This window comes from Penicillium lagena (assembly GCF_028827675.1).
Source record: "Penicillium lagena strain IBT 129212 chromosome Unknown utg000001l_segment0_segment0, whole genome shotgun sequence".
NCBI lineage: Eukaryota > Fungi > Ascomycota > Eurotiomycetes > Eurotiales > Aspergillaceae > Penicillium > Penicillium lagena.
In genome coordinates, this window is record NW_026623222.1 from 5820412 (window position 1) to 5844654 (window position 24243).

Sequence of the window (24243 nt, forward strand, 5' to 3'; positions counted from 1 at the left end):
GATGGACTTCAAATGTTGTTGTTTAGGGCTTTTCCTAACCACGACCATGCCTTCCCCCGCAGAAACCGCGCAATTGCTCACCCCCGCCGCCATCGAGGCCGCCTACGGCCTGATCCAACCCTATGTGCACCGCACGCCGCTACTGACCTGCCACACGCTCGACACCATCGCCTCCACGCCACAGTCGCCCGATGCGCTGCTCGGAACACCCTTCGAGGGCCAATCGCCCGCACACCCGCGTTTCCGCTTCTTTTTCAAGTGCGAGAATCTTCAGCGCATCGGCGCGTTCAAGGCACGCGGCGCTTTCCATGCGCTGCTGCGACTGGTTGCAGAGCGCGGGGAAGAAGAGGTGAAGCGGCGCGGGGTGATTACACATAGCTCTGGTAGGTGTTTTCGGGGAGTTGTACAACAGTCAATGGAACTCTTTCTGATATAGCCTTGCATAGGAAACCACGCCCAGGCCCTCGCCCTCGCCGCTTCGACCTTGCAGATCCCCGCATACATCGTCATGCCCCGCATCAGCACGCCGTCCAAGATCGCAGGCACCCGCTCGCACGGCGCAGAGGTGATTTTCAGTGGATCCACAAGCGTGGAGCGGGAGGCGGTCGTGGAGGAGATCCAGGCGAAGACGGACGCCATCCTTGTTCCCCCATACGACGACTTCAATATCATCTGCGGACAGGGAACGACCGGGTTGGAACTTGCGGCGCAACATGCCGAACTGACCGGTTCTCGAACATTGGATGCGGTGATTACGCCGGTTGGTGGGGGAGGCCTCAACTCCGGCGTGGCGACATACTTCTCGGATAAACCGCGGACGCGGGTGTTTGGCGCCGAGCCTAGCTTCGAAGGTGCGGATGACTGTCGGCGTGGGCTGCAGGCTGGACAGCGGGTGGAGGCTGTGAGCACGCTAACAATTGCCGATGGGCTGCGCACGCCGGTTGGTATGATCAATTGGGAAGTGATATCGAATAAGAAGAAAGTGGAAGGCGTCTTCGCCGTGACAGAGAACCAGATCAAGGCGGCTATGCGTCTCGTATTGGAGCGGATGAAGGTGGTGGTTGAGCCGAGCGCGGTCGTCGGGCTGGCAGCTTGTCTATTTGACGAAAACTTCCGACGGCGAGTCGAGCAGGATGGCGGCGAGGATGGATGGGATGTTGCGGTCGTGTTCAGCGGCGGAAACACGACGGTCGAAGCCATTGGGAAGCTGTTTAGCTAAGTGTAGATACAAACGAATAGAGAACATAATCACTTCATGATAGAGGTATCTCTACTCCGGTTTCTCTCACGGAGAAGGCAAACCTCCCACCTTTTCTGGCAGCGATTCCATCCACCACTCGACGGGGCCACTCCTCGCTTCCCCATGCATTCACGCAGGCGCAGAATGTGCCCTGATCGACCACGCTCTGCCGCAGCGGTGCCTCTCGCTCGGCATCCTGTGTATTTATCCCAGGTGGAAATGGGCGCACCTGGCTACGGTAAACGATCAGGCGTAGAGCTGGAAATGTACCCCATGGCGCAGGGAGAGCAGGCCGAAGTGATGGTCGTCGCGACGTGTGTTGTTCGAATGGGCCAGAAGCGTCATTGGCATTGGCAGGACGTCCACCTGGAATTGTTGCAGTGTAGACAATTGCACAGCCGAAACGACCCTGTAGCTGTTTCAGTTCTTTCGCGAGCTCGACATAGAGATCAGAAAGATAAAAGAGTTGTTTCGACTCGCGCAGGCTATCAATCTCTTTCTGGGGACGTCCAATTGTCTCGGTGCGAGAGGCCTCCTCGCGCAGGCGATCCTGCCAGAAGAATGCCGTGACACTGTCAATGGCAATCATTTGCAACGATCGGGAAGCAGAGCGATGCCTCGAAAGATCGAAGAGGTAGGTATCTAACGCGCATATTGTAGCAAGCAGCGACGACGAGGATTGCGGCCGAAAGACATGGACATGCTGAATGGAGGAAACCAGAAGCATTTCGAGGTCTTCGGGCAACAGTCTATTGTCTGCATCTAAGGGAACTCGCTGTCGCACAAGCTCTCGGGCCACGGTGCGTAGTCTGTCTGCGTCGAATCGGCCATCGGTATCTATGAAGACCACGGCCGCATCACGGCCGCCTATTGGAAGATCCCCGTACGTCGACGGCAAGATGGCGAGAGCAGTCAGATAATACAGCAGGTGCGATTTGCCTGCGGCTGACAAGCTGCTTGAAATCTCCAGGATCGTATCTGGTCGCTTGGTTCCGCGGCTGACACGGGCTTCGGAGTTACTGTCGCCATGCACTGGAGGCAGTTGTATCGGGGTCCGGGTTTCGTTAACTGCTTGAAGCAGCATTCCTCTATCCCCGGGCAGAGATGCATCCGAAGCTTGTCCAGACTGGCCTTGGGCGCCGGCTGAGACGCGTGATGGCCTTGATGTGAACACTTCGAGCAAAGAGTCCAGAACAGGGACTCCCAGCGGCTGTTGCTGGTCAGGAGAAATAGACACCAATTCATGTAGAATCTACGCAAGTCAGCGCTGGGATAGTCCAATATTGGAGAGTAGATCGAGTACCTGGTCCAGACTCTCCTGATGCACATCAGCCAGCGCGCTCGCCCCGAGATTGGCAGCCATAGTCGGAAGTAGCCAGCAGCATCAAGGATCGCACATCACTTTAATCGGCGAAGAAATACCATTCCTCATCATATAAGGTGGCGTGGTGTGGTGAGATGAGGAACCCAGCCGGTAACCAAGTTACGTGTAGAACGGAAGAAAGCTAAAGTGAGCGGGCGATCTTCCGCTCTCCAACTTCTTTCCTCAACCACCACCACCACCAACCACCAATGGCGCCGCTCGTCCCCGTCTTCTCCGCCGAAACCCTCCCAGACCATGTCAACACCGTCCGCCGCAATTTCCAAGAGAAGCGCCGTAAAGGTCCCGCGATCGATCTGAAGGAGTGCGCGCTGCTGGAGATGATGCAGTACTCGTGCAACCCACCGCAAGATGGAATTCCGCAGCCGGGGGCGGTTGTCTGCAAACCAGTTGTGCGCTTATTCCGGCGGTACGTCTTTACGGAACAAACGGCTGGGTCAACTACGAAGGGCATTGCTGACGAGGCTGCAGATGTGCTGGCGGATTGACGGTCGAGACTACCTCGTGGGAACCACTGCGAATAGCGGAGGAAGAGGCGGCGCATAAACGGGAGGCTGAAAGCAGAAAGTGATTTGGGGGTATCAATGCATTGGGCGGAGTTCGGCGTGGAGGGTCTTTTCTATTCTTTTACAATTCAGAACGGAATGATCATGCTTGTCACTGTCTGGGGTATCTCCTAACTCCTAAATCATGCTCCTGAATCATACACAAAGCGCCAACCGAATCTCACAAAAAACGCCGACCTTTTTTCCATGCGACACGCCCCAATATTATGCGCCTCCAACAGTCTCAAAGGGCTCAATACTGGCAGTCGGCTGAGTATCCTTATCCTCTGCTCGTCGTACGCTCGCCGACGTCGTCCGCCGCCAAAAGTCTCGCTCGCAGTTGACGATCGGACCCAGCTCCAGATGCAACGATACATTCGACCGCGTCTTGGAATCGGCCTCGGCCGAGACTGGCGCCGAGTCAATATCCATAGCCATGCTCAGAGCCCCGGGGACGTTGGAAGAAGCCAGAGAATCTTTCTGCGCTTTCTTCGTCATACCCTTGACGGTCTTTTCAAACATGCCCTCCATACTCTCCATCCGCCGACCCCAGAGCTTCTTGTTACCCGTCGAATTGACTTGATTATCGCGGAATGCAGCGCGCGCCAACTTGCGCAGCGCTTCTTCGCCGTGGCGTCCGTCTTCTGTAGCGCGCTCACGGATCTTGCGTGTATCGCTCTCGCGTTCGGTGAAGACCGGTGTCGCGGAGTAGGTGTGTTTGCTGGGGAAGTCCGGGAAATTCTTGGGGATGTAGGAGCGGGTGGCGCGGTCGTCTTCGCCACTGAGCGAGCTCAAAAACGGGAACTTGCGTATACCCTCGTCCTCGGGCGGAGGGGAGGGAGGAGCGGAGCTGCAGGTTCTGCGGGTGATTGTGATTTGAGATATGGGTGAAGGTCGTCGATGCGGAGGCGGAGGCGGTTCAGGGCAAGCTCGAAGTCTTGAGGAATGGGTTGTGTTCGTCGGGAAGATACCATGGATTGGCGGACATAAGCTGTGAAACGAAAGAGATCTAGAAAGACCCCGTCAGTTCTTGATCGTGTGAATGCCTTGTTGCCCGTCACATACACTCCTCTGTGGCGCTGCGCAAACTCGCCAACGCGGCAGGATGTGCCATATCAAAGCCCGAGTCCCGCAGGAGCTGCCCCATCGCGCGGTTCATGAGATGGTCGATACTGGCGTCATCCTGGAGGGCGGGCTCGGCCGTCGGAGGCAGCGTGAAGGGATCCTGCAAGCGGTGGTGGTGATGGTAGGATTGTTTCGGTCGTTTGTTGTCATGAGGGCCTACCGAGGAGGATGGCCGCTTGAGGGAGGGCCCTGAGGATGCCATGGCCGATGTGTTCACTGGGTGAAGGGGAAGCTCACCAGGTTGCGAGCAAGACAGGATGGGGTCACGTGTAAGTACCTGGGGCAGAGAATCTCTTCTCACTTGGCCATGACCGAAAACCCGGACGAAGGGAGGGAGATGAAACTGGCAATGATCAAAACAACCATGTCAATCATAATAAATAATGCCAAACTATCCCCTCAATAAATCATAATATAAACCCCCCAATAATAATCGTGCCAGCATTTCCTCCCCTCAGTCCATACTGTAGGCGGTGGCCCCATCGACCAATCCGGCGCCTCGCTTAGCCCGCAAGCTTCGACTTCACCTCACTCTTTCTGTCATTCATCTCTGCCTCTCCTCTCCCCTCCACCACCACCCAACCAAACACAACCGGCAGTCGAAGAGCTGTCCCTTTCCGGTCAATTGCCTCCTCGAGAATCGACTGGCGACATCGATCCGTCACAATGCCCGCTGCTATCCCCCCCATCACCGGCGTAGGTGTTCCCTCTTCTCCCCCTTCCGGCTGCGCCCGAGCGGGCTGGTCGGATCATCGACGAGAATCTGAGCAATAGACTGACGTGTTGGACTTGATGTAGATGCTTCGCCGGGGTCTGGTTCTGGACCTGAGCACCGCTTTTGGTGAGTTTCCTGGTCAGGCGTCGTGACGTGGTGGTCGTATTCCCTCGTGGCGGAACGACCGACCGTTGAATATGGAATACAATTCCACTGAGAGGGTGGACCTTTGTGCAGCCAGAACAATTGGCTAACTACCATCCTATCAGGTTTCGGCACCACCTTCGGCTACCTCTGGTGGTACGGTAAGTAGTAGACATGCTTCAACCCACCATACGCTTCCAACTCTAACATTCTCTCGTGTCAGGCTACCACCTCCCCCGTGTCCGTGCCCGCGACTCCTACTACGCCCGTCTGGAGACGGAGCGCGCCGCCCAGCGGGCATAAATCGACTCTCCGGCACTGATCGCCTTGCCGCTGTGCCTGTCGGCATCATCACTCCCTTTTCCTTTGTTTGAAATGTATCCAGAAAACAAGCAACGTCACTGAGGAATTGCCATCGTGCTTGTATTCCGCAGGGTAGTTGGATCGACGGGTCGTGTATGAGTCAGGAGGGCTTGATCTGAAATCGATTGTACATATACGCCTGTGGTTGAACAATTTGAGTCTTGGATTCAGTTATCTCTTGTGTTGGGCCGAGCATTGCTATATCAACCTTCCCCCCATCGAGTCCTTAATGATCGAATCAGATCTATCGTATTCAGTCGCTAATTACGCCGATATATGTACGTGGCACACCAGCGCGCCGACGCGCGAAACCGCTTGTAGTAATCCTCCCACCCTCGGCCTCCCAAAAGCGCAGCACCGTAGATCGGCCACCCCGTATTCTCGCATGGTCATAGTCGAGCCAGCCAGTTGTGGTCAATCTCTACAATCTTCTACCGCAGCACCCGCTCATACGAGACGCTTCGGACGGACCCGCCGGCCATGGAGGAGCGAACATTCCGTTTGAAAGCGTCCCGGTTCGTGCGGAGGTCATCGGCGGCTTCTTTGTTCAAGGGATCGGAAGCGTTGGGTTCGAGGAAGAGGAACTATATACGGCGGGGGAACACAGTCAGGTCGTGGGACAGGACAGAAAGAAGAAAGAAACGCACCTGCATGCCCACGATGACGGCATTGAGATTCAAAACGGGCTTCCAGTCTTCCCGCAGAATGTTCAGGCACACATTGCCCTCCAGATCGATGTTGGGATGGTAGATCTTCTGCGTGCACTTGACCTTGGGCGGATCGTGCGGGAAATTCTGGTTGACGGCGAAACTGAAGTGGAAGACGCCGCCCTTGTACATGCCCTCATCCGGCTCGATGGTCAGGGTGAAGTTGAGGATGTCATCAGGGTTTGGGAAGGACATTTTCATCGTGCTTCCCAGTGTGAGTTCTTGGAGATCTGTTGGTTATTAGTATTAGCCATCATCGATCACTCTGAGGCTCTTTTGGTGGATCGGTGGTTGTGTGAGGAGAGACCAGAGAGAGACCAGAGGGAGTCTAGAGAGAGGTCTGGAGAACCGACCTCGCTGCACGCGCAACTGCGCCGCCGTGACCTTCTTCTTTTTCTTTCCTGCACCGCCATCGGCATTTTCAGCCTGCTGCTGTTGCTGTTTCTGCACTGGGGGTGAGCATTTCTTCGGGTTCGAGCCAGGAGATGGCTGGGCGCCATACATACCATCGACCATATTTTCAACATCTTAGGCGAGGCGCCACCCCACCTGGTGGAATGAAGCGGGAAAACAGAATCACGGGCCGAGAGGTGGCTGGACGAGAATGAATGTCCGACAGGGCTGGATGGGGGGAATGGGGGAGTTGAAGGGCAGAAAGAAGGATGCTGGTGGGGGTTATCGCGATGATTGCATCTCCGCCTTGGCCACCGCTATGAGTAATCCATGTCCACGTTAGGCAACTAACTACATGTCCCTAAAGAGATACGAACTAAGAGACACTGAACACTACGACAAGGAGAGAAAACCCACGTTCACTCATGTATTGCGTCCCGAATGCTTCCCTTGGCATCGCTGGACAAATTCAGCCCGGGGATGCTGATCAACCCCGCGGACAGGACATACTCGTAAGAATCCCAAAAGAGAAAAAAAAAACACGCAAGAAAGGGACGGACATCTTTAGTTAGAATACATGTCGCAAAAAAGCAGGAAAGAAGTAATAGGCATGCCAAGAGCAGTGGTTCGTGACAGAAAAAGAGAAAAAGCGCCATCCTCCATTAAAACCCCCAAGGCTGACCCGGCCATCGACTCTACCGCCGGGCAAAGCAGCACTTGATACCAGTGCGGCCCAAGAACCAAACAGCACCCGTGAAGCGGAACAGCGCCACAACGGCGTTACACCACAGGAGGGCCTGGAAGAAGCGCGCGGTCCGCTTGGTGGCCGAGTTCTAGAACGAGTGTTAGTGAGTGGAGTAATGGGAGAAGAGAAAGCACATACCGTAAAACCAAACTTGTTGACGGCCTCGCTGGTGATGCACACGGCGAGGAAAGCATTGCTAAAAATCCAGAAGGTGACCAGCCGCGTTCGGAAGCTCTTGTAGGAGTCCTCCAAGCTCTTCTCCTCGTGCGACACCGGCGGCACGTATGGAGTCAGAGCGCGCTTGACCGTCGTCTCGAACTGGCTGTCGATATCCGCCTGCGGCTTGTCGATCTCCTCGATCACGGCATCCTTGCTGCCCTCATCCTTGGTTGTCTTGGCAGATGGCAGTGCATCAGCCTTGTCCGAGCCCTTGGTACCCCATGACACATCGTGCCAGTTGCTAAAGGCGTACACGTTGAGAATGTTGATGTAGGACGACTGCACCATGAGGTATTGTGGGAAGGACGTGAACATGTGCCACGGGTCCGCGTACATGAACGAGGCCACAAAGTACAGACCAAAGGTGGCTGCCAAGGCAATGATAATGATACCGGCACCGGTCGACCCAAAGAACGAGCTGAGGAACGGCCCGAGACCCTTGTTGGTCACAAAGTCCATGGGAGCGTTGCCGGTGAACGCGCGAACCACGAGGTACATCGAGTCAACGATGATGTAAAGCTGAATGATACCAAAGGCGACGAAGGAGGCCAAGTACGAGAACTTGGAACCCTTGGGCCGATTGCCGAGCGCGAGAATAAACTGCAGGAGCAAGAAACCCAGATACGCGTACTTGACAACGGTGTTGACAATGGGCGTGGCCTCCTTGCCAAAGGGGAAGGCAGTGTTGTTGTTGTCGGGACTGGGGGTGCCGACCAGGTCGATAATGACGGTGGTGGTCAGCCAGTACGAGGCCAACGAAAACCAGGTGAGGATGGTGTTGAAGATGTTGTACAACATCTGGATGTGCAGGAAGAACATGCGGATGATGTTGTGTCCGCTCTTATACATGCGGCCAAAGTGCATCAGGGAGTAGATGCCGGCGGCAAAGGAACCGTTCAACCAACGACGACGCTGCGAGATGAATTCGGGAGCACCCTCCGGAACGTCCGTTTCGGCCTTGGAGGCCTTGACGTACGACAGATGCCATTTCGAGCCTGCCTTGGCGACCAGCTCGAAACACAGAATGCGGTCCTCGGCCAAGAACATGTTCTTCTTGAAGATATTCATGCCCTCAATACCCTTCTTGCCGAGTTGCTTGGACAGCGTGTGGTCACCGTGGAAATATTGCTCCAGCGGGCGACCCATGATCGCGCGGAACCGATAAGCAGAGAAGGCACCGGGCAGCACACTCACGTAGCCAAAAGAACTCTCCAGGGGCTTATCGAGAATGTTACTGATTTTGTACTCGAAGTTCTGGGCGGCCACCAGAGGGTTGACCAAGTTTCGCCATCCCTTGCCCAACATGGCATGGATTTCACCGCAGGCACCACCGAGGTCCTTGTCATTGTAGAAGGCCTCCCAGAGATACAGCAAGGACTTGGGGCCAGGCTTTGTTCCAGCATCCAGCAGAATACAGATCTCTGGGTTCAGAATCCGACCAAAGGCGTTGAACAGCCAGCGGTGGGAGTTGATCTTCTTGCTGTTCTTCTGCTTCAGACAGAACATCATCTGCACGGGAGGCAGTGTGCTCGGGCCATCGTCGGTAGGCCGGATGAGCTGTTGGGTTGGGGTCACGGACAACTGGGTCGTGTACTCGAACTAGATGTCGCCGTTAGTGGAGTCTTGATGGGTCTTGTCGATCCACTTACAACATGAGCCACAGTCTCCTTGCCATCAACGTCACGCTTCATAACGCCATCTTGGTAAACACCAACGGTCGCCAAGACGTCTAGGACATCCTTGTCGCAGGGATCGATTCCATCGAACACCAAGGCTACGACGATCTTCTGCCAAGCGGGTCCACCCTTGTTCCAGAACTCGGATTTCTTCAGGTTGACAATGTCGCGGATGTTTTGCATGACACCATGAAGAGTGCGTGCTGTGAGGGACTTGTCCTCGTTGTAGTAGGTGATGGCAATCAGCAGCTCGGTGTGGCGGTTGTACATGGCCGGTCGCAGATTGTAACCATTGTGTAGGGTGAACTCATTCGGATCGCAGGTCGCCGCAGTGTCTAAGAGCCGCGGGTTAGTGGGTGTTGTTCTGTGTGTGCGAAACAAAAATCACCTACATCGCATGTGTGTGAACTCCTCGCTACCACCCTCCAGGTCGTTACGGTATCTGGCTTGGATGGCATTCTGAATCGCGCTGGGGACAGGATAGTCCACGCTCAGCACGGAACCTTGCACCAGCTTGACTTTTCGCGTCGCGTATCGGCGCAGGTTCCCGCCGCCGCCGCCATTGCTGCTGCCAGGACCGCCACCCGGTGCCTGACGCTGGCGCCAGGCCTCGACCGACGAGGTCTCGCTGCGAGCATAGGGCGACGCAACGCGACCAGGAACACCAAAGGCCGCTGCGGGGTTTTCTGACTGGCCCGAGTAGACTGAGCCTGTGGCATAGGGGTCGTGGTAAGCGGGTGCGGCATCTGAGGCGTAGGTCTCAGTCAAGCTGTAGCCAGACGCTGGTCGTACGGGCGAGACACCGCGCGAGTGGGGGTCATCAAAAGGTGTGGCAAAGGGACCCTGTTGCTGGTGGGACAGCAGACCGTGTGCGGCATCCTCGTCCTCGCGATACTGATCTGGTTAGCGACGGTCGCCGCGTGAGGATACTCCACTCTTACCGGCGCGTTGGGATGGTTGCCGTCGTAGCCCGGCGAGTGCGCGCCCGAGCCCTGGTAGGCCATGGTTGATGTGGGAACAGTGAGAACGAAGCAGGGGGACAAAACTCAAGTGCAGCAGAAGAGGGGTATCGGGGAAACAAGGAGCATGAACAGAACAATCCTCACACCCGGGGATGAGCGAGCGAATGGTGGGAAAGGGAGGGTTTCCCAGGGGGAGTGTGGAAAGACCGGTGAAAGGGTGGGATGCAGATAGATGGGATGGGATGAGGATGGGGGGAAAGAAGAGAAGAGGATGAGGACAGGGAGAAAGAAAGAAAAAAAGGAGGATAAAGTGAAACTAGATCGTATGGCTGAGTCGCGGCAAAAATAGACAGGGCTTAGTCTCGACACGGGTTAGTGCCTCTTTTTTTTTCCCTGTCCCTCTGTTGTTCGCCTTCACTTGTTCCTTCCTACCACCGAATAACATCCGTAGTGCCCAGTAATGATACAACGAGCATGCCGGCCATCCCTTGGGTCAGGCACAATAAGGTGCCTCCGATCTAGGCTGGACCCGATCAGGGCCAGTCTGACTGGCCACTGGGGAGCGCGTTGGAATCCGCGGATCACTCTCTGCGGAACAACAACTATTCTCTCGCCACCATCATGGAATAATAACAATGAGGAGGCCGTTCGTGTTTATCATCTTCCATCTGCTTCTCTCTGACCTTCATCTGCTTCGTTCGTTCTGTCTGGTTGTCTGTTCTCTCCTCTTTGTGACACTAGCTCCCTCCCTCCCGCTCCACCACCCACTAGTGAAACGCGCCAACGCACCCGCATTCTTCAGATTCGATGGCATGTCAGCACACATACATCCAATCTGTCTCAGCAGAATCCTGCCGGGCGGCCGGCGGGCCCGCCACCCAGAGCCATGCCACGGCCGAGGGTCCTCTCAGCCTTGCTGGGGTGAGACACTGCGGTGTGATGATTGCCTCTGCCTAGGTCACCTGACCTGGCTGAGTCAGGTCCGGCCGGGCGTGGTCGTTAATTTCGGGCCCAGGATAATCCGGGAGTCCAGGCCCTCGACCACCAACCACCACGGCCCTGGGCTGCTGCCACACCCAAGCAGGCTCGGAGTATAACGAACAGGGGAGGATGGGAGGAGCGAGGAGTCCGTCCATGATAGAATGTAGAAGACGAGGACTAGTCTCGTAGTCGATACACGAATCCTCCCACGAACGACCGCCGCTGCCGTGCCGTGCAACCTATTGTTAGAAACCAACGGGTCGTGGTGCGAAGCCCAGCCCGTGCGGATTGCTGCACCTCCTCTTTTCCCATCAGGAGAAAACCCACGGACTCGGTCAGCGCCCAACTCATCTGTCCTTCTCTGCTCTCGTCTTCCTCTCTTCACCCTCTTCCCGTCACTGTCCCATCCATCCTCTACATCCTCCCTGTCGACACGGTGCTAGAATCTCTTCCCCTGATCCGCCCGCACTCGATCCTTCCCGTCTCCACTTCTACCCACGGTCGCAGAGGATGACCCTCCACTAGACCCCCTTCTTCTTCCCTGCCGACGCTTCTCTCTTTCACCCCGACACTCGTTTTCCCTCTCCCCAATCCGACGCCCATTTTTGCGGCTCGGAGTTGATGATCTTGCCTGGACGCTCACGACTTGACGCCGATTGAGCCTCCCACACTCTTTTCTTGTTTTCTCTCTCGCGCCTGGCCTTCGACTTGTTTTTCCGAGTCGTGCACATTCACCATACCGTTGATCGGTCCTTTCTCTTGCATATATCTATATCCTCTATCGTGATTTCATATCTCTCCTATCGCCCATCATGCTGCTGGAACCGGTTTATCGCGACTTTTTGACTCTGAATGGTATGCTTCCCCGTTCTCCCGTGTTCTCTCCATGGCCTCCCGACCGCTGACTCGATGAATCTATTCAGGCCTCACGCGCCGCTCCGTCGACAAGTGCAAGCCCTGTGGAACATCGGCTCCGCCATGTCCCTCCTGTCCCGAGGGCACGCAGTGCCAAATGATCACTCAAACATGCAACCAATGTGCGAGCACGTATTGCCAAAAGATCCCTGGATCCGATACATCCTCAGGCAGCTCTTCAGACTCAGGCAGCAGCGGTGGTGGCTCTGATACCGGAGCCATTGCTGGCGGTGTGGTTGCAGGCGTGGCCGCCGTGGGTATCATCGTGTTTCTGATCTGGTGGTTTGTCATCCGCAAGAAGCGCCAGGAGCGCGAGGCGGAAAAGAACAGCGACTTCGACGCCCGACGGGATCAGCGCAAGTCTGTGCAGTCGATCGCTTCGACTGTTCTCACGCGCGCCTCGAACGTCATCCAGATCGCCTACATCCCCGGTGTCACCAACCGCTCTCCACCCGAGACGCCGTCCTCGCTCGTGCCTCCGGTGCCGCCACTGCCCGGTGCCACACCCGACCAGCACTTCTTCATGCCCGGTGATCTGCGCGACTCGGCCTGGACGCAAGCCACCGGCCACCAGAGTTTCTCTCCGACTCTGCGCAGCAGTGTCGCCACGACCATCTATCGCAGCGACGCCATTGTCAGCGCACAGCCGGCCCAACAGGTCGCCCGCTCTCGTGCCAACGTGGTCAGCATTCACACCGCGTCTAACCCCAGCACGCCAGGATCGAACACACAAGGCAATTTAGTGCCGGTGGTAGTGACACCGTCCGATGCCCCCGCCGTGCCGGCCATCACACCAGCTCAACTGGCCAAGGCCGGGGCAATTGCTTCATCCAACACTGTGGAATCTGCCAATACCTCGAGCAGCTCAATCGTTGCGCGCTCTGTGGTGGCCAAGCCGGTGATGGTGCGCGGCGCCTCGCTGAAGAAGAAAGGAAGCAAACCCGACACGAACCACAGCGCCACGACCGAAGCGTCCAGCGGTGTCGTGTCCGGTGCCAGCTCTCCCGACAGCCGCCAATTCACTCACGACACTTCCACCTTTGATGGCAATTCTTCCGATGAAGATAATAGCTACGGCGCCCAACCACCCACTCACTCCCCCTCTCCCGCGCACCCCACGATCCCTGAACTCGAGGCTACAGACGCTGGTCCCTTTCGTGACCAGGCCTCCACAATGGAGGCCACGTCCTCGGGCCTGAAGCGTCAGAGCGGATCGACACTAGGTCACCGCCACCGACACAGCGCGAGCTCAAGCCGAAACAACCAGCCCGCCCTAAACCGAGTCGAAAGTCCCTTCTCCGACGCGAATGAGGTCTCATGAGCAAGTATCTTAAGGTTCCGGGCGCAATGGTTTTCTGATCTCTTTTTGATTTTTCCTTGTTATTGTCGATGTTGTTGATGTTAGAATCACTTCCCCCTCACACACACCACTTGTGTTTCTTTGTATGTATGGACGCGATTTGGTTTGTATATGGTGTTTCTTTTTTCTCTTCCGTCGACCGTGCGTGTCGTGTACAGTTAGTGATGACATGCGTGGAGAGGGAGTCCGAAATGGAATTTTGTCTTTGGCACCATCATTATCCAAGTTGACTCGTAGACAGTAGAACTACATCCGGAGATATCATCACAATCTACATGACCAGAAGAACAGATCCAGCTAACATCCACTTAGCCCGATTTCGAGTTGGGTCCCATTCTTTTCATTCTGCACAAAAGGGTATATACTTGTACGACGAACATGATCTAATCTCTATACCTGGGCCACTCTCACGTCGCACTCTCCAAGCCCATACCCCTCCCGATCTTGCGGATCAAGGCACGTTTCAGGAACGCCTCACGAGCTAGACCGCGTGTCTGTCGCGACCAGGAATCCATCCCGATCACGCCACGGACCAGTGCGGCTTGTAGAGCGTACAGGGCTTGCTGGATACCCTGTTCCTCGGCTACTAAATCGTACAGCTGTTTGCCTACCACCGTGGGTGCGACGAGGACTTCGTCGATGGGAGGTAGGCCTGTTGGGGGCTCTGTAGCTGTGGCAGCAGTCGAACTTGATACAGGGACAGAGCTCGAGACGGAGGTGGAGCGGGCCTTTGCATCGGCGATGGCGGCGTCGGCCCGGTGGAGCGATTGTTGCAGGACAGCGGTGTTGGACTGCAAAGTTGCATGGAGAGAGTTTAGTCCCGTCACCTCCCCCTGCAGGGTGGCCAGCGCAGCGTGCAGGGACTGGGACTGGGACATGAGGGAGTGGGCCGCGGTATCCGATCGTGCTGCGTTGGTGCTTAATGTCTCGGCCAACGCCTGCGAGACAGCGCGCAGCAGTGCATCCTTCTCAGGGTTTGGCGGGATCGGCGGTGCAGGTCCCGCGGCAAATGATGGGAGGTCAAGCTCGAACGGTGAAGTCAGGAGATCCGGGGCATCTGTTTTGGGCGCTGGAGCTGCAGGCGGAGGACGCTGGTAATGCGGCGGGAGCGGAGAATTCTGTGGATATGGGGCACCCGGCGGTGGCTGCTGCTGCGGAGGCCGAGGTTGATATCCCGGGGGGTGATGGATTGGCTGAGCCGACGGACCTGGCTGGGGACCATGAAATCCTGCCTGATAAGGAAATTGACCTGGTATGTTCGGTCCAGAGCCAGGGCTGGCAGGTCCAGCGCTATCTCGGTGGTATGACAACGGGCCTTGATGCGACGGAGGCGACATTGTTTGTCCTCTCGGTTGGGCGGATGGCTGCGGTGGTCGATGAGGGCTACTCAGCGAACTGCCTACAGGACCCGGCAGAGGTGCACCCGACGGAGGCGCGGCATTTCCAGGGCTGGAAGGGGCCATACTGCCTGGCTGTGCCTTTGGTGGGAGTGGAGGAGGGGATCGATATCGCTCAGCGACATCTTGTTGTTGTGGGTGCTGCTGCTGGTCTCGCGGTTCGCGCGCGGCCCCGGGCTTCGGAGGCGGCTGTGGGGGGGTTTGGGCTGCAGACTGTGGCGGCGGCGTCTGATTCTGTATTGTCGCAGACCCGACCCCAGGTGGTAAAGGCGGCCTCGGCGGCGGAGAGCTGGTCTGCGACGATTGTGGCTGCGGCGGCCCCTGCTGTCTATACTGAACCGGTGGCTCCTTAGCGAACACTTCGCGGAGAATCAAAAGAAAGTCGGCAATTGTAGACCTCTGTAGTCATGGTTAGTCTTAAGCAGACGCTCCCAGTAGCGAAAAACGCCCACCTCCCAGGCTTCCGCCCAGTGCGCCAGGTAGTGGTGATAGATGCGCCCTTCCAGCGTCACATGTTGTCCGACCCGTACAGCCATATCCTGTGTTGGTGTCACATACACTATCGGGGGGTCGCGCGGATAGGTATTGGGAATCCACATCGCGATGGGGAATCGGTAGGTGGTGCCGCGAAAGACGACAGGCAAGGTGCCCACGAGGTGGAGGAGGAGCGCCGAGAAGCCATTTTCGTAGGCTAGAACGGGGACGGAGTTAGGGCCATTAGTAGCGAATCTCGTGAGCAGTGTACTCACTATATACATCGGTTCGGGGCGAAAGCGAGGGATACTGGGCGAGCGCGTTGGCAACGTCGTGATAGGAGCGATTGGGATCGTGGTAGGTCTGTTGGGGGTCGTAGTGATCCTGCAGAGGTCAGCTTGCGCTCGAACGGAAGCAAGAATATATTTCCACCTTGGTGAGGACGCTGTACAGCCAGGTCAGCGTCCGCTGGGGGACGGCCATGGTGGGTTGCGGAGGAAGTGGAAGGTCGGGCGAATGCCTAGCCTATGTTTCCCCGCAACCGCTTGGCGAAGGTAGGAGGTATACTAGGCGGTAGTTCCTTGCCCGCCAATGGCTATCGCATTGATGATTATGCGATATGTCAAGATATTGGATTTCATTGACGTTAAAGAAGTTTATGATTCTCACTCGGGTCGATGCTGGTTATTCCAGCTGGTTCCTGCGATATATATTGGTGATCTATAAGTCCGCCACTACCAAAGGGTCTTCGCCATCATATTCAATATAACCCATGTTCCGTAGCTGGATATAGCATACAACCTCCAATTCCTCCACTGCTCTCGAAGAGCTCAGTATTTACTGTGCGAGGCATACTCATCCCTCGAGTGGGCCATCTCTGCCCTGGGATTAAGAGAAGAGCTTCTGAGTCAACCTTCGCCACGGGACACGATCCTATGATGAACCAAGTCGACTGGCTCTCTAACCGAGGACAGACCTACAGCCGCCACCCGTCGAACAGCATGAGCTCTGTGTGGCCAGACCTGTCCCTTCACCCCTGCCTCCGGAAACCAGTCTGGGCCTTCCGACGTGTGGCTCTGGCCTTCCCGTCTGGATATTGTTCTCCCGAACCCTTCGTATTGTTCTCCCTCGCCACAATCCACGCTATTACCTCCACCACAAAAGCGAGATCTCCCTTTGTCTGACACTGAATCGTTGACTTCAAGACTCCCATATACATTGTCTGTTTCGGCTCATTCACTCACCATGCCTACTACGTCTCTCCTCCGAGACCTGCCAGTGTCGCGCGACATGCAATCTGTTCTTATACAGATCTCTTTTTCTGACCGGATGCTGTTTGCTTGATCCTGCTGCATCTATCCTTTCTTTCTTTTTCATTATGATTTCGTCCTCGAAGTCCGGCAACATGATCAACCCGTACACGCAGAACGTCATCTTCCACTACGCCAATGGCACCTCGTTCCCCGTGCCCATCGACATGCTGGACGAGTTCGTCCAGTACAATGTGCGCGTCTGCATCAATTACGGCTCCCAGCTGGGCGCTTCCATCGTGCTATTGGTCATTCTGCTGCTGTTGACCCGGCCCGAGAAGCGTGGCTCTGCAGTGTTCCTCCTGAACGGCCTGGCGCTGATGTTCAACATCCTCCGTTTGCTCTTTGAGACGATTCACTTCTCGACCGGCTTTGAGAAGGTCTACCCATACTTCTCCTATGACTACTCTGCCGTCCCGCCGAGCGCATACGCCATTGCCATCATCTCCGTCGTTCTCGAGACGTTGCTGGTGATCTGTGTTCAGGTGTCGCTGGTCATGCAAGTCCAGGTCGTGTGCGCGACTCTGCGCCGTCGCTACCGCCGTGCTCTTCTGGGCGTGTCGATTCTGATGGCACTGGTGCCAATTGGATTCCGCATGGGCTGGATGGTCGAGAACTCGGTGTACATTATGATGGCAGCCAGCACCGCGCCAGTCTGGTGGCTGGAGAGCGCGACCAATATCGTCATCACGGTCAGCATCTGCTTCTTCTGCGCGGTGTTTGTCACCAAGCTGGGCTACGCTATCAAGCAGCGTAACCGGCTGGGCGTACGTGATTTCGGGCCCATGAAAGCCATCTTTGTCATGGGCTGCCAGACCCTCGCGGTGCCGGCCATATTCTCGATCCTGCAATACGCCATCACCGTCCCAGAACTGTCCTCCAACGTCCTCACCCTCGTCACCATTTCACTTCCTCTTTCCTCAATCTGGGCCGGTGCTACCCTCGACCATCATACTCGCCGCACGGGCAATCATCACCATGGCCGTCGCAACCTCTGGCAGGCCCTGGCCTTTGGTGTTACCGCCAACACGAACACGACCGTCACTACCGTGCCCCGCAAACCCACGGAATCGGATAGGTCCAGCAGCACCGCGGCGCAGACCTTGTGCTACTCGGATCAGCCGTTGAGCGCCAAGTCGACGGAGTCAGAGATCCAGTATGGGATTGCTGTTGAGCATGACATCTCGGTTGAGAGCGTTCGCAGGAACCATGATGTGGTTTGAAAGAATAGTGGTATGGATCTGTAGCATAGCATGGTTGTATCTGGCTCGCACCATCCTTTTCTCTTCTTTCATTCCCATGGTCGAGACCCATGCTTGCTTACACTTCGTTTCATTTGTCTTTATTCTATCCTCTTATCCTATCCTCTCCGAGGGTTTATCATTTTTGTACTCGGAGATTTCTGAATTGTATCCGGCGCAAGCGAGAGAACAATCGCATAGTTAGTTAATACACGCAGCTTTCGCTTCTCGTGCCATTTCTGCCATGGTCTTCGCAGAATATTAGAGGTGCATACTGTATCCGATGTCCTTGAGTCGCCAAACGAGGTATCGGGGTTGATGAGGCGTCACAAGACAAAGGAGAGCTTTCGTTTCAAGTCGCCGGTACTTGAGACGGAAGTGAATAAGTGGTAAAGCCGCACTGAGGCAGCGAATCAAATTAAGAATGGTGGAATATTTACAGACGGAACGCTCTATGTATAACAGCACATGTGCCGGAAGCAGCCCAGAGGAAAAGAAAGAAAGGATAGAATAACAACCTGGAAGAAAGAACCGCAGTACCCGATGCTAATTCAATTGCACATAGTTGGCTGAAGGAAGGCATTAGTTGGGCGAATTTCAAGAGAGGTTGGTGCATACTCACCTGGAAACTGGCCCTCGCGGCCATCGACCCGACCCGTCCACCACTCGTTCTGATTATCCGTACGGTGCACAATCTCGATCACATCGCCGGCAGAAAAACCAAGATCTCCATGAGCCTGGGCCTCGTAGTCATACAACGCAGTCACGGTCTCAGCCGGGCGGCTGAGATGCGAGGGTTTCGCCCGTGGTGGCGGCGGAGCACCCTTGCTCTTGGCTGCGTCAGAAAAGGCACCGGAAGGACTGTTGGGGCTGCCAGCAGACGAGTACGGCGGCGGAGGGCTGCCGGTGGTGGAGGAAGAGCGGGCACGGTTAATCGAGCCCTTGATGTCCGCCGACCCGCGCAGGCCAGGCTTGAGCTTTGAGTCCGAACGACGAACAGTTCCCTTGGTCTTGAAGTGGACGATGCTGAGGGCCTCGGTACGCTCCTTCACATCACCGCGCTTCTGCTCAAAGGCCTCCTCGACATCCAGGTCCAGGTTGAAGTAGGGGATTTGCATGCCCTGCATGCGCTCGTGCAGGGTGTAGAAGACGTTAAGTTGCATATAGTAGAAGGATTGAAATAGCGGGCGGATGAACTCGGCCTCGAGGGTAAACAGCTTGGGCAGCTCCTCCTTCAGCAGATCGTTGTAGTAGTTGTACTCCTGGGTTGCTTGTTCGACGTCGTTCTCGGCCTTGTACAGCGCTTTCTCATCCTTGAGGGATTTGTCCTTCTTTTCCTCCAACTTCTTCAGGGTGGCCGTGCGGCGGTCGTAGTCGAGTTTCTTGTGGTCGCGCTTGACAGCGACCTTGCGAATCACCTTGATCACCTCGAGCAGCTGGTCAGCCGGGCTGATGATCCGGCTGTCGATGAGCTCCAGCTCCGGACGGAGCGCCTCCTGCAGCTCGCGCACGATGACCTCGTAGTCTTCGCAGGCCTGGATGCCCTCGGGGTTGCCCTCAAATTGGTAGGAGTTGGGATCGGAGGCACGTCCGGAGATGGGCTTGTACAGCTCGGCGATGGCTTTAGAGAATTCGATCTGGTGGTTCAGCATGCCTGGGAGACGGATGTCAGTGGGAGGTGAGAGGGTGGGATCCAGGGCCGGGCATACCATTGATGGCGTCAAAGTACTTCTTGGACTCGTCGTGCAGCTTCTTGGTCTCGGTCTCAAGCTCCTGGAAGCGGCGCTCGGCGTCGGAGTAGACGGCATCCGAGGAGTGCTCGCCAATGTTGAACTTGACCTTGAACTGCTGCGGGGCGCGCGCGATGCTCTTTTGGAAGCCCTTGAAACTCATGGTGATGGGAGGCGAGTGTGGGAGTGAGAGTGCGTGAGAGTGTGATGGAGAAAGGGAAGGAAGCAAGAAAATAGTTGGGGATCTCTTCTATGACATAAGACATTTGCTAGGATGCGACGATGATGCCTGTGGCGGGCGGGACTTGGAAGGTTGTGGCGCAGCGATCAAGCATCTGGAATAGTCTCACTATAATAGGCAGCTGAATTGGTGATTGGGCAATTATGATTATGATTATTATCCTGGTAGCCTGAGCAGAATTATTCCCTGTAACTGTGCTCGGCACTTGCGGGTTGACCCTGCTCGGTGCCTAGGTACGTACGGTACAGGTAACGAGGACCCGAGGACTGCCTCAGGCACCGAAAAGCATCCTCAGGCATCCAACCCACCGGACTAACCCAGGGAAGAAAACCCCGAGCCGAGATCAGATAACATAACCCAAAGCCCGGCCTTGTGTCTTCCAGTTTTCCGCTCGACACAACCAATCCAACAACAACAGCATCATCATATTCATCATGTCGAGTGCTCCCGCTGCCTGGAGACAGGCATCCCGCGCCTGCTCCCGGCGTCTGGCCTCCTCCGGCCAAAGGGTGCCCTTCTCCCGACCCATTGCCACCGCAATGCACCGCGCTACCAATCGGTCCTATGTGACCGAAACCAAGGCCGGACAGGCCCAGGTCAACGTTGAGACCGCCATCAAGGAGGAGCAGAAGTCCTTCATGAAAAAGACCGGCCTCGCGCCCCAGAATGTCGACTTGCCCGGATCGGCGGTCTCCGGGGATACCGCGATGAGTCCCTCGGCCGGCATCCTGAAGCAGGCCACTGTCATGGACCAGGGCACCCGGCCCATCTATCTCGATATGCAAGCAACTACGCCACTCGATCCTCGCGTCCTCGACGCCATGCTCCCCTACCTCACCGGCATCTATGGCAACCCGCACTCGCGCACGCACGCCTACGGTTGGGAAACGGATAAGGCAGTGGAAAAGGCGCGTGAGCATGTCGCCAAGCTGATTGGAGCCGACCCCAAGGAGATTATCTTTACCAGCGGCGCGACGGAGAGCAACAATATGAGCTTGAAGGGCGTGGCGCGGTTTTTCGGTCGCTCCGGCAAGAAGAAGCACATCATCACTACCCAGACCGAGCACAAGTGTGTGCTCGACAGCTGTCGTCACCTGCAAGATGAGGGCTTCGAGGTGACCTATTTGCCCGTCCAGAGCAACGGGCTGATTCGCATGGAGGACCTGGAGGCGGCCTTGCGCCCGGAGACCTGCATCGTCAGCGTCATGGCCGTGAACAATGAGATTGGTGTCATCCAGCCCCTGGAGGAGATTGGTCGGCTGTGCCGGTCGAAGAAAGTCTTCTTCCATACCGATGGCGCGCAGGCTTTCGGCAAAATTCCGTTGGATGTGAACAAGCTCAACATCGACTTGATGTCGATCTCCAGCCACAAGATTTACGGCCCCAAGGGCATAGGCGCGTGCTACGTCCGTCGTCGCCCTCGTGTTCGTATTGATCCTATCATCTCTGGCGGTGGCCAGGAGCGAGGCCTGCGCAGTGGAACGCTGGCGCCGCATCTGATTGTGGGGTTCGGCGAAGCGTGCCGACTCGCCAGTCAGGACATGGAAGTAAGTCCGATTCTCTTATTCTGTTGGCCGTGATTATACACTGCGAAAAGTATAGCCGAGATGCGTGGGCGGTAGCTTCATACCCATCGGGTATGTGCCCTGCGTCGATGAAGCAAACCGCAGGGGTGATGAGCCAGATGAACCCAAAATGCTTGCTGCAATACCTCGAACAAGCCATACTGACAGTTAGTCTAGTACGACACCAAGCACATCGACCGCCTGTCGAAGCGTCTGAGCGAGGGACTGCTGGCCATGGAGCACACCACGCTGAATGGCGACCCCGAGCACCACTACCCCGGTTGCGTGAACATTTCGTTTGCCTACGTGGAGGGTGAGTCCCTGCTGATGGCGCTGAAGGACATTGCACTGTCCTCGGGCAGCGCCTGCACCTCCGCCTCGCTCGAGCCTAGCTACGTGCTGCGTGCCCTGGGCAGCAGCGACGAGAGCGCGCACAGCAGCATCCGGTTCGGCATTGGGCGATTCACGTCCGATGCGGAGATTGACTACGTGCTCAAGGCGGTGCAGGAACGCGTGCACTTCCTGCGGGAACTGAGCCCGCTGTGGGAGCTGGTGCAGGAGGGCATTGATCTGAACACGATCGAGTGGAGCCAGCACTGATTTGATTCTCGAGAAAAAGCAACCCTCTCCGTTCGGCGTTGGATTTCTGTAATAACTAGCAACTACTACACCCCCCTTCATGCATTGCCCGAAATACTGTACAGAATGAACCACAAATTGCCACTTTTTAGTCCATCCTCGGTTATTCCCCAAGTAGCAGAATTTACCCGATCGAGCGCCCTGTCGATCATCCGTTCACCGCAGACCCAAACGAGAGACTAACTGGACGACACGACTCACGACGACCATATTCTTCCGGTCCTATATCGGACCTAACCAACAATATGTAATGACCCGCGGTCCGAGTCGGGGCCAAGCCTGTAGTATTCTTTTTTTCCCCCTCCCACCGGCCGATACTTCCTGCTTAGAAATAGTGATTGATAAATAACGTTTTCCCATGATCACCCGCTTCCGTTCTGCTCCGGACCCAAATAAGTGAAAGGTTTCCCCGGACACTTCGATTAACTATTCCATTGTCTCTCTCTCTCTTCCATCACTTCCTGCTTTCATCTTTATCACACGCTCATCTAATCTTATCATTGCTGGTCTGTTTCATGACTGGTGGCAACGACTGACGGGCACGTGCCGCCTCTTGCCTATTCCGTCGACCTCTCTCCTCTTACTCTTCTTTCTTTTTATTTCTCCAACATGTTGCCTCCAATTCCCTCGCCGACCGACTACGGCATCTCGTTGGCTCATGGCTTCCTCTCACCGGAACCGCCGCTGGAAGTTCTCCCAGACCCTTATTACGCCAAGTGGGAGGCCATCGTCCAGAATCTGCAGCCGCTCATCTTGAGCAAACGCCTGCGGTCGATGGTGGATCGCTTGCCCGTTCTCTCCACGTCACATCTACACACGGATGCAGAATGGCGGAGGGCATATGTGGTGTTGGTTTTCATATTGCACGGATATGTGTGGAGTGGCGACCGGCCTGCGGAGGTATGATCATTTTGAACAGATGGAAAACGAAATGCTAATGGTGAATAGAAAATTCCTCCTCAACTAACAGTACCTCTATTCAAAGTCTGTGAGCACCTGGAAGTACCCCCAGTTGCGACATACGCGGGCACGGTTCTCTGGAACTACAAGCCGATATTCGCCGACGAGCCAGCCGACGACCTGGATAACCTCGCCTGCCTGCATACATTCACCGGATCCCTCGATGAACAATGGTTTTATCTGGTCTCCGTCGCCATCGAGGCCCGGGGCGCTCCGTCCATCCCGCTGATGCTGCGGGCTATTGCGGCTGCGCGAGTCGGGGACACCCGCTTGGTAACGGACTGCCTGGAACGATTGGCAGAAATGTTGGATGAGATTGGCGGATTGCTGCAGCGCATGTACGACAGCTGTGATCCGTACATCTTCTACCACCGTATCCGACCATATCTGGCTGGCAGCAAGAACATGGCCGATGCCGGCCTGCCCAAGGGATTGCTGTACGATGATGGCCATGGTGTCCCGGAATACCGCCAATACGGCGGTGGAAGCAATGCACAAAGCTCGCTGATTCAGTTCTTCGACATCATCCTGGGAGTGGAGCATCGACCCACGGGGGTATCCCGCAACGACCAAGCTGCGAATGATGATGGCCCGAAATCACGACACAACTTTATCCACGAGATGCGCGCATACATGCCCGGGCCGCACCGCCGGTTCCTGGAGCATATCGATTCCGTGGCCAACCTCCGGGAGTACGTGGAGGCCCGGCGGAGCGACCCTGCCTTGCGACTGGCTTACGATGCCTGTCTGGCCATGCTGCGCGCAATGCGCGACAAGCACATCCAGATCGTCTCGCGTTACATTATCGTGCCCTCGCGGAGTGCGCGACGTGCCTCACAATCCATTAGTCCCGGCCGCCGCCCCGAGGCCACGAACCTGGCTACAGCTGCTCCCCCAGACAGTAAGAAGTTGCGAGGGACGGGCGGCACGGCACTCATCCCTTTCCTGAAACAGGCGCGGGACGAAACGGGAGAACCGGCCATTGATGCATGGGCGCGACGATTGCTGAGCAATGGTCCCGCCGATGCTATCTCAGCAGCATTGAGTAAAGTCGGAGAACATCCAGACGGCCATCTGGAAGTGGTGGGTCTCTGCGGCACCTGGACCGCGGACGACAGTGAAGGAGGCATCTGCCATTGGTGAAGAGACAGCTCTATGTTTCTCTATTCTTATTTTTTTCTGTTCAGCGTGTTATTACATTTGAACTGGGTGGAT

At 56.1% G+C, this 24243-nt stretch overlaps 12 protein-coding genes across 12 annotated transcripts; 6 read left to right on the plus strand and 6 right to left on the minus strand.

Moving 5' to 3' along the window:
- Positions 1 to 46: 46 nt before the first annotated feature.
- N7510_002569 (threonine/serine dehydratase) lies at positions 47 to 1219 on the plus strand (the record flags this gene model as incomplete). Its single annotated transcript, XM_056974496.1, has 2 exons — positions 47 to 383; positions 447 to 1219. The coding sequence occupies 2 exons, from the start codon at positions 47 to 49 to the stop codon at positions 1217 to 1219; spliced, it is 1110 nt and encodes a 369-aa protein (XP_056839613.1).
- A 34-nt stretch (positions 1220 to 1253) lies between these two features.
- On the minus strand, positions 1254 to 2603 carry N7510_002570 (putative Rad51 family DNA repair protein; the record flags this gene model as incomplete). Its single annotated transcript, XM_056974497.1, has 2 exons — positions 1254 to 2492; positions 2544 to 2603. 2 exons carry the CDS (start codon positions 2601 to 2603, stop codon positions 1254 to 1256), a joined length of 1299 nt encoding a protein of 432 aa, XP_056839614.1.
- Positions 2604 to 2812: 209 nt separating this feature from the next.
- Positions 2813 to 3109, plus strand: N7510_002571 (uncharacterized protein; the record flags this gene model as incomplete). Its single annotated transcript, XM_056974498.1, has 1 exon — positions 2813 to 3109. One exon carries the CDS (start codon positions 2813 to 2815, stop codon positions 3107 to 3109), a length of 297 nt encoding a protein of 98 aa, XP_056839615.1.
- Positions 3110 to 3391: 282 nt separating this feature from the next.
- N7510_002572 (transcriptional regulator family: Bromodomain transcription factor) lies at positions 3392 to 4493 on the minus strand (the record flags this gene model as incomplete). Its single annotated transcript, XM_056974499.1, has 2 exons — positions 3392 to 4175; positions 4228 to 4493. The coding sequence occupies 2 exons, from the start codon at positions 4491 to 4493 to the stop codon at positions 3392 to 3394; spliced, it is 1050 nt and encodes a 349-aa protein (XP_056839616.1).
- A 1451-nt stretch (positions 4494 to 5944) lies between these two features.
- N7510_002573 (NEDD8-conjugating protein UBC12) lies at positions 5945 to 6736 on the minus strand (the record flags this gene model as incomplete). The annotated part of the gene is made up of 3 exons (XM_056974500.1): positions 5945 to 6097; positions 6161 to 6450; positions 6574 to 6736. The coding sequence occupies 3 exons, from the start codon at positions 6734 to 6736 to the stop codon at positions 5945 to 5947; spliced, it is 606 nt and encodes a 201-aa protein (XP_056839617.1).
- A 572-nt stretch (positions 6737 to 7308) lies between these two features.
- On the minus strand, positions 7309 to 10257 carry chsG (chitin synthase class III; the record flags this gene model as incomplete). The annotated part of the gene is made up of 5 exons (XM_056974501.1): positions 7309 to 7446; positions 7497 to 9176; positions 9227 to 9588; positions 9646 to 10147; positions 10195 to 10257. 5 exons carry the CDS (start codon positions 10255 to 10257, stop codon positions 7309 to 7311), a joined length of 2745 nt encoding a protein of 914 aa, XP_056839618.1.
- A 1751-nt stretch (positions 10258 to 12008) lies between these two features.
- N7510_002575 (uncharacterized protein) lies at positions 12009 to 13432 on the plus strand (the record flags this gene model as incomplete). Its single annotated transcript, XM_056974502.1, has 2 exons — positions 12009 to 12051; positions 12120 to 13432. 2 exons carry the CDS (start codon positions 12009 to 12011, stop codon positions 13430 to 13432), a joined length of 1356 nt encoding a protein of 451 aa, XP_056839619.1.
- A 446-nt stretch (positions 13433 to 13878) lies between these two features.
- On the minus strand, positions 13879 to 15825 carry N7510_002576 (uncharacterized protein; the record flags this gene model as incomplete). Its single annotated transcript, XM_056974503.1, has 4 exons — positions 13879 to 15267; positions 15321 to 15559; positions 15618 to 15726; positions 15775 to 15825. 4 exons carry the CDS (start codon positions 15823 to 15825, stop codon positions 13879 to 13881), a joined length of 1788 nt encoding a protein of 595 aa, XP_056839620.1.
- Positions 15826 to 16720: 895 nt separating this feature from the next.
- Positions 16721 to 17875, plus strand: preB (alpha-factor pheromone receptor STE2; the record flags this gene model as incomplete). Its single annotated transcript, XM_056974504.1, has 1 exon — positions 16721 to 17875. One exon carries the CDS (start codon positions 16721 to 16723, stop codon positions 17873 to 17875), a length of 1155 nt encoding a protein of 384 aa, XP_056839621.1.
- A 564-nt stretch (positions 17876 to 18439) lies between these two features.
- Positions 18440 to 19786, minus strand: N7510_002578 (amphiphysin; the record flags this gene model as incomplete). Its single annotated transcript, XM_056974505.1, has 3 exons — positions 18440 to 18462; positions 18516 to 19547; positions 19603 to 19786. The coding sequence occupies 3 exons, from the start codon at positions 19784 to 19786 to the stop codon at positions 18440 to 18442; spliced, it is 1239 nt and encodes a 412-aa protein (XP_056839622.1).
- Positions 19787 to 20298: 512 nt separating this feature from the next.
- Positions 20299 to 22029, plus strand: N7510_002579 (IscS subfamily cysteine desulfurase; the record flags this gene model as incomplete). The annotated part of the gene is made up of 2 exons (XM_056974506.1): positions 20299 to 21411; positions 21607 to 22029. The coding sequence occupies 2 exons, from the start codon at positions 20299 to 20301 to the stop codon at positions 22027 to 22029; spliced, it is 1536 nt and encodes a 511-aa protein (XP_056839623.1).
- A 648-nt stretch (positions 22030 to 22677) lies between these two features.
- N7510_002580 (indoleamine 2,3-dioxygenase) lies at positions 22678 to 24171 on the plus strand (the record flags this gene model as incomplete). Its single annotated transcript, XM_056974507.1, has 2 exons — positions 22678 to 22968; positions 23017 to 24171. The coding sequence occupies 2 exons, from the start codon at positions 22678 to 22680 to the stop codon at positions 24169 to 24171; spliced, it is 1446 nt and encodes a 481-aa protein (XP_056839624.1).
- Positions 24172 to 24243: the final 72 nt, after the last annotated feature.